Source organism: Anomaloglossus baeobatrachus, chromosome 10 (assembly GCF_048569485.1).
Source record: "Anomaloglossus baeobatrachus isolate aAnoBae1 chromosome 10, aAnoBae1.hap1, whole genome shotgun sequence".
Taxonomy (NCBI): domain Eukaryota; kingdom Metazoa; phylum Chordata; class Amphibia; order Anura; family Aromobatidae; genus Anomaloglossus; species Anomaloglossus baeobatrachus.
The window spans coordinates 57,241,678-57,253,885 of record NC_134362.1 but is presented as its reverse complement, the minus strand read 5'-3'; the positions used below and the strand labels follow the sequence as shown (position 1 = coordinate 57,253,885).

The window sequence follows — 12,208 nt, the reverse complement described above, 5'->3', positions numbered from 1 at the left end:
TATTATTTTTTTGCTCTGAAAAATGCACTGGGACTTATTTTCAGAGAATGGCTTATATTTTCCCATAAACAACAGTCCACATTTATTCTTGTACAAATAATCAACACTTTTTCCAAATATACTCATTGTCATTGCATTCTGGAACATCAACATTTTCTGTTAAGCCTAATACTGGTTCAGATGCACATTTACTTATCAGAACTGCTATTCTCATGGTGCTGAACCAGTCCTATAGTGGTGGGTACATGCCATATTTATTAACATTTAAATTACCTACTTAAATTTATTATATTCTACATACTGCTAAGTTTACCCCATAAGGAAAGCAGACACCCCCACAAAGAATCGCACTTACCAGACTCCAAACAATTAGAGTTGGCAAGTGAATGGGCTCTCACATACAAATCTGCATCGCTGTTAGGTCCCCCTGCATTCTATAGAAGTTGGCTCCCCCTGGTGACTGGAAGCAGTATTACTCATGCGGAGTGATACTGGTACCTGATCTGTTTGTGAGAGCTGCAGTGCAATGCAGCTGGAAGGTTGAGGGACCTGACATTGACGCTGATCTCAGTGTGAGAGCCCATCCACCATCGGCACTTGCTAACTGTAATTTTTGGGGATCTGGTGAGTTCGATTTTTTTTTTTTTAGAGGGGTGGGGGGGGGTCTGTTTTCTTTGATGAAGAGTCCTGCTGTATTCGTAAACTTTTTTTAGCTGCATAGACACGTCCTTATGGAACCACAACTAGGGCTTATTTTCGGAGTAGGGCTTATATTTTAAGCATACTCAAGGTCCCAAAAAATCCTACTAGGGCTTATTTTCGGGGAAGCATGGTATCCCTCCCATCAACTGGGTTCAATACAAATTTGGATTTCTCTGAAAAGATGTCTTTTCATTGCTCAGTGGTCTATTTTTTGCCCACTAGTGCTTTGTCTTTCTATTTCCATTAGACAACAATGGTCTCTAAGCCGGTTGTGTTCTGTTATAACCCATTGTGCATTCGGATAAGTTGGTTCAATCACAGGTGGTAAATTCAGCTATAATTTCCTTGTTCATTGCCCCTTCATTATAAGATTATTATTTATTATTATAGGGCCATTTATTCCATGGCACTTTACATGTGAAAAGGGGTATACATAGTATGGACAAGTACAATAATCATAAACAAAACGAGGCACAGACTGGTATAGAAGGAGAGAGGTCCCTGCCCATGAGGGCTCACAGTCTACAAAGGATGGGTGAGGATATAGTAGGTGAGGACGGAAATGGTTGTGTGGTGCTATAGCGAACTGAGGCTTACGGCAGGTTGTAGACTTGTTGGAAGAGGTGGGTCTTCAGGTTTCTTTTGAAGCTTGTTGAGGTGGCCGAGAGTCTGATATGTTGTGCCAGAACATTCCAGAGTATGGGGGAGGCACGGGAGAAGTTTTGGATGTGGTGGTGGGAAGAGGAGATGAGAGGGGAGCAGAGAAGGAGATCTTGTGAGGATTGGAGGTTACATGCAGGTAGGTAACTGGAGACTAGGTCACAGATGTAGGGAGGAGACAGGTTGTAGATGGCTTTGTAGGTCATAATTAGGGTTTTGAACTGGAGTCATTGGGCAATGGGAAGCCAGTGAAGAGATTGGCAGAGAGGAGAGGTCGGGAAGTAGCGGGGGGACAGGTGAATAAGTCGGGCAGAATAGATTGTAGGGGTGCGAGACTGTTAGAGCGAAGGCCAGATAGCAGGAGGTTGCAATAGTCCAGGTGGGAGATAATAAGGGCATGCACTAGGGGTTTTGCAGCTTCTTGGGAAAGGAATGTACGAATACAGGAAATGTTTTTGAGTTGGACGTGCCAGGAGGTGAAAGATGCACCTTACATTTCATGTACACAGCCATGTTACAGAGCTGTGTTATATGGCACAAATATGCTACTAAGAATACGATTCTCCAAGGATATCTAGGAATACATATTGCCAGGATATATAGGAATATGCACCAGAATCAGTCCAAAACATGTCAACCAGAGGAACACAGAGCTACTGTACCGTGCAAAGGGCCTGCAGGCGGCTAGTGAAGCCGTGTACCACTGTACAGGCAACATTGACACGGCTTTCTTCAGGACAACGGGGTCATACATGACACTCACTACGAGGCTTGATCTCTAGGGCTGTGTCATCAGTCTGGTTAAATAATAATCTTTTAGATCAAAGGTAACCTTGTATCTGCTTGTGAAGAAAATGTACGGTCAGTAGTTAGAAAATTCAGTGCTATAATACGGAATAACATCCATGATTAGCACGTGTTGCACTGGATGACCTCTGCCATATTTTACCTCATTTGGAATAGCAATATATTATAAAAATTAACATTACCCTACAATAAATGCCGTGACAATTTCATCTTGCTTGGTTTGCCAAAGGACAAAGGACACATTTGGGTGATTATCACTTAAAAAAGAAAAAAGTTGTAGTGTTGTAAACCGATAATATGTTACCTACACTGTTATATATGGTGCAAGAACATCTCACTCCGTTATCTGAAGACACATCTAAGCCAAGGTCGTGACCAGATAATGGTTTTATAAAACGTTCAGACGAAGATCAGATTTTCTTCTTTTGGTTGTCTTGGATTTGCGAGGAACGATGAATTTATGGAAAATAGTTGGTGGCGTTTTTGGCGGAGCTGTGATTTTGGCCATTGGATTACTTATTGGACACTTTGGCATCTCGAAGACCTCCACACCATCATGGGCTAAAGACCTTTCTAAAGACGTTGATGAAAATTTCATTCGAGAGTTCATGAAAGAAGTAGACAACAAAAACATCAGGGAAAATCTGAGGTAAGAACATTTTTTTGCTATGCAATGAATTAATAATCAATATATGAACAATGGTTCCTGCAATATTGTCAAGAAAAATACTTGTCAGCCACTCCACCACCGACTACAATTCAAGGTATAGGGAAGGGGCTGCACGGATCAGAGTCCAGCTGGACACCAGAAGAATCAATCCAAAAAAATCCAAGAAAAATCCAGCAATCCCAAACAATAAAAAATTCCAAGACTTTATTTCACATTTTAAAATTCCACGGTTTACACTCCATTAAAAGGGAAACAGATGACGCGTTTCGGATCTCTCAGATATGAGCAAAGATCTCATGGATCTGAAACACGTCCTCTGTTTCCCTTTTAATGGAGTGTAGACCATGGAATTTTAAAATGAAATAAAGCCTTGAAATGTTTTTATTGTTTGGGATTGCTGGATTTTTCTTGGATTTTTTTTGCATTGTCTGATGGGGACAGACTTGCATTAAAGTTTATTAATTCATCAGTAGAAAAGTAACAATAAAAGATTAAAAAAAGACTCTACACATATACAAAGGGCTCGATTCATTACTGCATTGTGTCTAGTTAATGGTAGTTTTTGCCTGTTTTTCTTTTACGCCTTATTCTTTTAAGTTATATTTTTTAAAAGTCTATTTTATCTGTATTTGCCTATTTTTATTTTTGTGCATGCACCATTGTGAGCAGGGTTTGGGGTTTCTGGATATTTACAACCGATTCATCAATTGCAGCTTTTTAAAAAGATCCAAAAGTGTTATGCCAATTTGTTCCAGTTTCCCTTGGTGGAATTGTAATTTTTTTTTTTTTACCAAATTTTGCAAAAATTGTAACGGAATATGGTACTTTTTTGACCAGAAAGGTTGCAAAAAATTACAAAGACAAAAATTAAGAACATTTTTGATTTTACATAAAATTCCTGAACCAAGTGCGACATTTTAAAAAAAAACTTGGTGCAAAAAATATCAATAAATACTGCAAAGCCAAAAGAGAAAAGTGATGAATCGGTCCAAACAGTCTACATATATGGCGTCGCTCACACGAGTGTAGATTATCTCATGCGAGAGAATCAGATCGATTCCCACAGCTCAAACTCTGATCAGAGTTTGATCAGTGTCAGTTAAAGGGAACCTGTCACCAGATTTGGCGACTATAAGCTGCGGCCACCACCAGTGGGCTCTTATATACAGTATGTTAGAATGCTGTATATAAGAGCCTAGGCCGCGCTGTATAATGTAAAAATCACTTTATAATACTCACCTAGAGGGCGGTGCGGTGTAGACTGGTCGGATGGGTGTCTCTGTTTTCCGGTGGCGGCACCTCGTCTTTTGGCCATCTTTGTCCTTGTGAAGCATGGGTGCATGACGCCTCCTACGTCATCCACACTAGCCAGCATTGAGGTTCCATTCACGAGCACTACAATACTTTGATCTGCCCTGCTCAGGGCAGATCAAAGTGTGCCTGTACAGGACCTCAATGCCGGCGAGTGTGGATGATGTAGGACGCGTCATGCACACCGGCTTCAGAAGGAGGATAATGATGGCCGAAAGAGAAGGCACCGCTACCAGAGAACGGCACCACCAATTTGACCAGTTTGCATCGCACCGACCCCCTAGGTGAGTATTATAAAGTGTTTTTTACATTCTACACAGCGGCCTCGGTTCTTATATACAGCATTCTAACATGCTGTGTATATAAGAGCCCACTGGAGGACAAAGCTGGCCAAAATGGGAGGCGCTGGTACTGGAGAATGGAGACACCCATCCGACCAGTCTACACCGCACCGCCCTTTAGGTGAGTATTATAAAGCGATTTTTACATTCTACACAGCGGCCTGGGCTTTTATATACAGCATGTTAGAATGCTGTATATAACAGCCCAGTGGTGGTTGCCGCAGCTTATAGTCACCAAATCTGGTGACAGGTTCCCATTAAGGCTAAGTTCACATGTCCAGTAATCATCCGTTAGAAAGGATCCAGCAGCAATCCGTTAGCAAAAAAGTTCGGCAAACAAAACTTTTTTGTTCATTTTGAAAAAAAAGGTTTTTGCAGAATCCGTTTTTTTTTTTCAATGGAGTCTATGGAAAATGTATCCTTAACTGATTGCTATTTATCTTCCATTTGAAGCTGATCCAGTAAGAAGAAAACAGATCCTTTACAAATGAGAGAAAAATGGATGGCTAAATAGCAATCTGTTAACGGATCCATCTTCCATAGACTTCCATATTAAAAAAACGGATCCTGCAAAAATAAATTTGTCAAAACGGCAAAAAAGTTTTGTTTGCACAATTTTTTTGCCAACAAATTACTGTTGGACCTATTCTAGCGGTAGATTACTTGAAATGTGAAATTAGCATTTGTGTGATCCAATTTTTTTGCATGACAGAATCGTAAAACGCTGCAGGAGAAGATGGGGAACAAATTTTCTCCATCTTCTTTGTTCGGTGAGTCTGTGGATATCGGACTGCACTCAGATGTCATCAGAGTGAAGTCTGATGAGATTTCCACACACCCATAGACTTTACGCTGCCAATCGCAACAATGAGCGTTTTTTTTCCTCATGCTGAATCGGCAAGCAAAAAAGTATGCTGATCTGCATGACCTCAAAGTATAACATTGGTTAGAGTGCTATCCGATAAAACATTAGCTAGCACTCATCTGGTGTATACGGAGCCTATGAAGGAGAAACCGGGGACGCTTACGTAAATAGTTTATAAAAAAAATCTCATGTAGAGTGCAAAAGTAGTTAAAGGGAACCTGTCATCACTTTTTTGCCGTATAAACTGCGGCCACCGCCACCAGGCTCTTATATACAGCATTCTAACATGCTGTATATAAGAGCCCAGGCCGGGGGTATAACATAAAAAACACTTTAGAATACTTACCTAACGGTTGCTTGGTTTGCCAGATGGGCGTCTCCATTCACCGGTGCCGGCGCCGCCTCTTTCGGCCATCTTCGTCCTCCTTCTTCTCTAGCTGCGGTGCATGACGCGTCCGACGTCATCCACACTCGCCGGCATTCAGGTCCTGAGCAGGGCAGACCAAAGTATTGTAGTGCGCCTGCGCAGGACCGGCGAGTGTGTATGATGTATGACGCGTCATGCACACAGGAGTCAGAAGGAGGACGAAGATGGCTGAAAGAGGCAGCGCCGGCACTGGAGAACGAAGACGCCCATCTGGCCAACCGAGCGACCATTAGGTAAGTATTATAAAGTGTTTTTTATGTTCTCACAGTGGCCTGGGCTCTTATATACAGCATGTTAGAATGTTGTATATAAGAGTCCGGTGGTGGTGGCCGCAGCTTATAGGGCAAAAAGGTGGTGACAGGTTCCCTTTAAAGAGGTTGTCCACTACTTTTACATTGATGGCTTGTCCTTAGGATAGGTCATCAATGTCTGATCGGCCAGGGTCCAACACCCTGTACCCCCACCGACCAGCTGGTCTCAGCACCGACAGCAGGCAGCCAAAAATACTCAGTTCCAAAGCTGCCCTGTCTACTGATAGTGGGCCCGACTGGGTACTGCACATCCACCGCCCATTCAAATCAATGTGAGGCGGATACCCGGCTGCGGACGCTATCAGTCGGTGGAGCAGCTCCAGAACTGAGCATTTAAAGCTGCCTGCTGCCGGCACGGAGAACAGCTGATCAGCGGTGGTGCCGTGCGTCAAACCCTGGCCAATCAGATATTGATTATCTAGCCTAAGATTAGGCCATCAATGTAACAGTAGTGGACAACCTCTTTAGATATTAGAACATGAGTCGGAATGATCATGGAACAAAGACATGACACCACTATAACAAGGAAAGAAGCATAGAAGCAAATGAAACATTGCTTAGTGTCAAAGTGCCACAAATGCAAGATGACCCAACACCCCAGTCCATGTATACTCGGGACAATCATTACACGTGACATCATGCTAGTTAAGAGTGGAGGATATCTTGATGTTTGTGGCTCTTTGTCATTAAGCATCATTTATATTGCTCCTGCTGTGCTTCTTGTGGAGTATGCTTGCACTTTATTGCTGTTCTCTCTCTTTTGTATGTAATATCATACTATCATCAGGTTCTTCACTGTCTCCCCTAAATGTGTGGTCCCTTTTTTCATATCGCCTCCCCACCGATCAGATAGTGATAAACAATCCTAAGGAGAGGTCATCAATGTAGCCCCTTTAATTAAGATTTTTTCGAAATTCTATATAAACACACTTTGGATAGAAGGTAACAAATCATCCAAAATGAAGAAACAACTGCTGTAGCCTAAATGGACTCTGATCAACATTTATAACACATTTATACTTCACTGCACTTGAGAGACTGTAAAGTTTTTGGCTGAATATTTAACCAGATGATTTCCATTGTGGGTAATAATTACTTTTCATGGTCTCGTAAGTATTTTATTATAAGGGTTGATTGTACACAGTTTGGGATTTAATGCTAAAATGTTACGTTCTTTTGCTTCAGGTTGACTATATATATACAGTGCCTTGTGAAAGTATTCGGCTCCTTGAATTTTTCAACATTTTCCCACATTTCAGGCTTCAAACATAAAGATAAAAATGTAATTTTATGGTGAAGAGTCAACAACAAGTGGGACACGATTGTGAAGTTGAACAATATTTATTGCTTATTTTAAACTTTTTTAAAAAATAAATAACTGGAAATTGGGACGTGCAATATTATTCATCCCCTGTAGGTTAATACTTTGTAGCGCCCCCTTTTGCTGTGATTACAGCTGCAGTCTCTTGGGGTATGTGTCTATCAGTTTTGCACATCGAGAGACTGAAATTCTCGCCCATTCTTCCTTTGCAAACAGCTGGAGCTGAGTGAGGTTGGATGGAGAGCGTTTGTGAACAGCAGTTTTCAGCTCTTTCCACAGATTCTCAATTGGATTCAGGTCTGGACTGTGACTTGGCCATTCTAACACCTGGATACATTTATTTGTGAACCATTCCATTGTAGATTTTGCTTTATGTTTGGGATCATTGTCTTGTTGGAAGACAAATCTCCGTCCCAGTGTCAGGTCTTTTGCAGACTCCAACAGGTTTTCTTCAAGAATGGTCCTATATTTGGCTCCATCCATCTTCCCATCAATTTTAACCATCTTCCCTTTCCCTGCTGAGGAAAAGCAGGCCCAAACCATGATGCTGCCTCCACCATGTTTGACAGTGGGGATGGTGTGTTCAGGGTGATGAGCTGCGTTGCTTTTACGCCAAACATATCATTTGGCATTGTGCCTATAAAGTTCTATTTTGGTTTCATCTGACCAGAGCACCTTCTTCCACATGTTTGGTGTGTCTCCCAGGTGGCTTGTGACAAACTTTAAATGACACTTTTTATGGATATCTTTGAGAAATGGCTTTCTCTTTTCCACTCTTCCACAAAGGCCAGATTTGTGCAGTGTACGACTGATTGTTGTCCTATGGACAGACTCTCCCACCTCAGCTGTAGATCTCTGCAGTTCATCCAGAGTGATCATGGGCCTCTTGGCTGCATCTCTGATCAGTCTTCTCTTTCTTTGAGATGAAAGTTTGGATGGACGGCTGGGTCTTGGTAGATTTGCAGTGGTATGATACTCCTTCCATTTCAATATGATCACTTGTACAGTGCTCCGTGGGATATTTTAGGTTTTGGAAATCTTTTTGTAACCAAATGCGGCTTTAAACTTCTCCACAACAGTATCATGGACCTGCCTGTTGTGTTCCTTGATCTTCATGACGCTCTCTGTCTTTAAACAGAACACTGAGACTATCACAGAGCAGGTGCATTTATACGGAGACTTGATTACACACAGTTGGATTATATTTATCATCATCAGTCATTTAGGACAACATTGGATCATTCAGAGATCCTCAATCAACTTCTGGAGTGAGTTTTCTGTACTGAAAGTAAAGGGGATGAATAATATTGCACGCCCCAATTTTCAGTTTATTTTTTTTTACAAAAGTTTAACATAAGCAATAAATTTCATTCTACTTCACAATTGTGCCCCACTTGTTGTTGTTTCTTCACCATAACATTAAAATTTTTATCTTTAGGTTTGAAGCCTGAAATGTGGGAAAAGGTTGAAAAATTCAAGGGCGCCGAAAACTTTCACAAGGCACTGTATATGGTAATTAGCATCAGAAATATCATTGACTAACATGTAAAGGGCTATACTAACCTTAGAGACTTGTGGGATATACACAGGCTGTGCCATAAATGTCTCATAGAACACATACTGATAGGGAATTTAAACTTTGAGTCCCAATGGGGACAGTGATGACAATGTCTGTAAAGTTCCACAAAATATGTTGGAGCTCTAAAAGTAAGCATAATAAGTACATATTTAAAGAATCTACCTTTCTTTCAGGTGTATGGGTAGTTTCGATAAATGAAGAAGTTATAATCTGGTTCGATGGTTGTCACCCCATACTGACCCAACAGCATGAGTCCATAATCTCTCTGTAACATAAGAGCATTGAAGTCATTGTATCTAATGGCACAATTAGGGAGTGGGTCATTGTCCACATTTTACACCAAGGTCTAGTCGCTAAAAACTCCTCCAAAGACCTCTTCACATTTCATATGTTGGACAGCACTAGAATCCTCCTGGAGAAGTTTCTGTAACCCCAAAGTTTGGGTTCAAGTGTCACCGGAAGAGCTTGTGAGGACAACATGTGACCACACGTTGCTTACTACTGCCTGGGAGCTTACAGATGTAGCAAAGGTTATCAGTGATGAGCAAGCACTACAATGCTCGGGTGCTCGGTGCTCGTTACGAGCAGTTGGATGTTTGGACGGGCACGACACAAGCACCCAAGTATAATGGACATCAGTTGGGGACCTGAACATTTGTATGGGAAATCTTCCAGAAAAATGTTCGAGTCCCCCATTGACTTCCATTATACTCAGGTGCTCGAGTCGTGTCCATCCGAGAATCCAACTGCTCTTAACGAGCACCGAACACCCGAGCATGGTAGTGCTCACTGATCACTAGTTATGAGTACCAAGCTCCCGAGCATGGTAGTGCTCGCTCATCACTAGTTACAAGTACCGAACACCTGAGCATGGTAGTGCTCACTCATCACTATTTACAAGTACTGAGCACCCAAGCATGGTAGTGCCCACTCATCACTAGTTACGAGTACTGAGCACCCGAGCATGGTAGTGCCCGCTCATCACTAGTTACGAGTACTGAGCACCCGAGCATGGTAGTGCCCGCTCATCACTAGTTATGAGTACCGACCACCCAAGCATGGTAGTGCCCGCTCATGACTAGTTATGAGCACCCTAACATGGTAGTGCTCACTCATCACTAGTTACGAGTACCAAGCACCCAAGCATGGTAGTGTTCACTCGTCACTAGTTATGAGTACCGAATACCCGAGCATGGCAGTGCTCGCTTATCACTAGTTACAAGTACCAAGCACCCGAGCATGGCAGTGCTCACTCATCACTAGTCACGAGTACCAAGCACCGATGCATGGTAGTGCTCACTCATCACTAATTACGAGTACCGAGCACTCGAGCAAGGCAGTGCTCACTCATCACTAGTCACGAGTACCAAGCACCGGTGCATGGTAGTGCTCACTCATCACTAGTTATCATGACCTGTCACAGAAGGTTATCTCACTTAAGAGGATAAAGATAACATTGTACAGGCCATGGACCGATGTCAAACTCCACTTTTTTTGCAATGATATTCCAAGAAAACGTTATCTGAGTCAAGGTAACCTTCTCAGATCTGTCCGATTGGCAGACGTCTCTAGTGTTGCTATCAGACAGGATAACCAATCCGAGTTTGCCTCGCCATGAGATTTTCGGGTGTCTTCTTGAGCATCGTCAGTCATTTCTATGAGTAACCCACCAGTATATCATAAAGTATCTCTCCCTTATGTACAGGAAACTTAGTCAGTATCCTCACCTGGCCACAACTAAAGGGGATGAGGATTTAGTGAAGATGATCCTTAATCAATGGAAAGACTCAAAAATTGGGCTTGACGAAGCTAAGGAGGAAAGATATGATGTCTACTTATCATTCCCCAGAGCGGACAATCCTAACAATGTTGAAGTGGGTACGTAAAAATCGAATAATGATAATGACTCATCGATGGAGATGTTGTAAGACGTATATTTCTTCCTATAGTCTACTTGCTGACAATATTATATTCCATTGCTGATTCATTGTCTAATTTAAATATAACTTTTACATTGTCTTTACTACAACTTAACTTACTTAAAGTGCACCAATCACCAGGATTTTCCTATATAACCTAAATCCAGTGCTATACTGGCGTTATCATGCTGATTCTGTACATACCTTTAGTTGTGATATCGGATGTATTTGGTTTTGAAACACAAGCAAGTAAAGTTTGCAACATGAGCAGCATTTTGAGTGGCAGCAGCTGCCAATCAGCTTACAGTTGGGGTGGATATTCATAGTGATTCCCGCCCCCCGCCTGCCTGTCCTCCCCCTGTTATTTATGCTAATTTTGTTATAGAATCGTTTTACTAAGTGACTAAAAGGACTTGTGCTGATGTCATACCCATGTGACCAGGAGGGGCAGGGACTCAGCCAACATAGCTGATACCAGGAAGCAACATTTTTTTTCTGTTGGATCAGGCCCCGCCCCTTCTGGTATGAATACCCACCCCAGCTATCAGCTGATTGGCAGCTGCTGCCACTCAAAAACCTGCTCATTTTGCAATCTTTACTTACTTGTGTTTCAAAAACCTGTAGATCCAATATCACAACTAAAGGTATGTATAGAATCAGCATGATAGTGCCAGTATAGCACTGGCTTTAGGTTATATAGGAAAATTCTGGTAACTGGTGCGCTTTAAGTCAAATTGTCAAATGATTGGTGCCTGTAGAGTTCTAAAAGAATAGAAAGAGGATCTGCTTTTCCAGAAACAGCGCCATCGTTTTCGACAAGTCGTGTCTGGTATTACAGCTCTGATAAGCCAAAGTTGTATTTCATAAATTATTTTCAGTAATGTTAATGTTCTAATCAAAAGTATTCTACCCTCATTGAAAATTGCTTTTTTTTAGTAAAATTTACAAACATTCTGCTTTTTGCAATAAACTGTTGAAGACTAGAATAAGATAAATAGCTGAACACTATTGTAACAAGTGTTTTATCCAAATTCTACACAATATGCCACATTTCTTCATTACTGGAGGCTCAGAATTATTCAGTCAGTGTAGGACAAGAGTCTTTAGTACTAACTAGAAATCCTTTAGCCGTTATGACCTGCTGTAAACGTGATTCATAGCCAGACACCAGTTCTGGCAGTGTGCTTGAACAATCTTAAAGGAAATCTGTGAGGTCCCTTTTGCACTCCAAACCAGTAGCATTCACAGGTGTATGGCAAAATTCCCTTCCTAACCAAGCCTGTAGAACCCATTTG

At 41.7% G+C, this 12,208-nt stretch overlaps 1 protein-coding gene across 1 annotated transcript in view; it reads left to right on the top strand.

Annotated features, from left to right (window-relative positions):
• The first annotated feature begins 1,920 nt into the window (after positions 1–1,920).
• The window catches only part of NAALADL1 (N-acetylated alpha-linked acidic dipeptidase like 1), an 88,465-nt gene continuing 78,177 nt past the window's right edge, over positions 1,921–12,208 (top strand). Inside the window, exons 1-2 of the mRNA XM_075326779.1 lie at positions 1,921–2,818; positions 10,700–10,872. Coding sequence (XP_075182894.1) covers positions 2,622–2,818; positions 10,700–10,872 — 370 coding nt within the window. The 5' untranslated portion in view covers positions 1,921–2,621. The remainder of the gene's footprint in view (positions 2,819–10,699; positions 10,873–12,208) is intronic.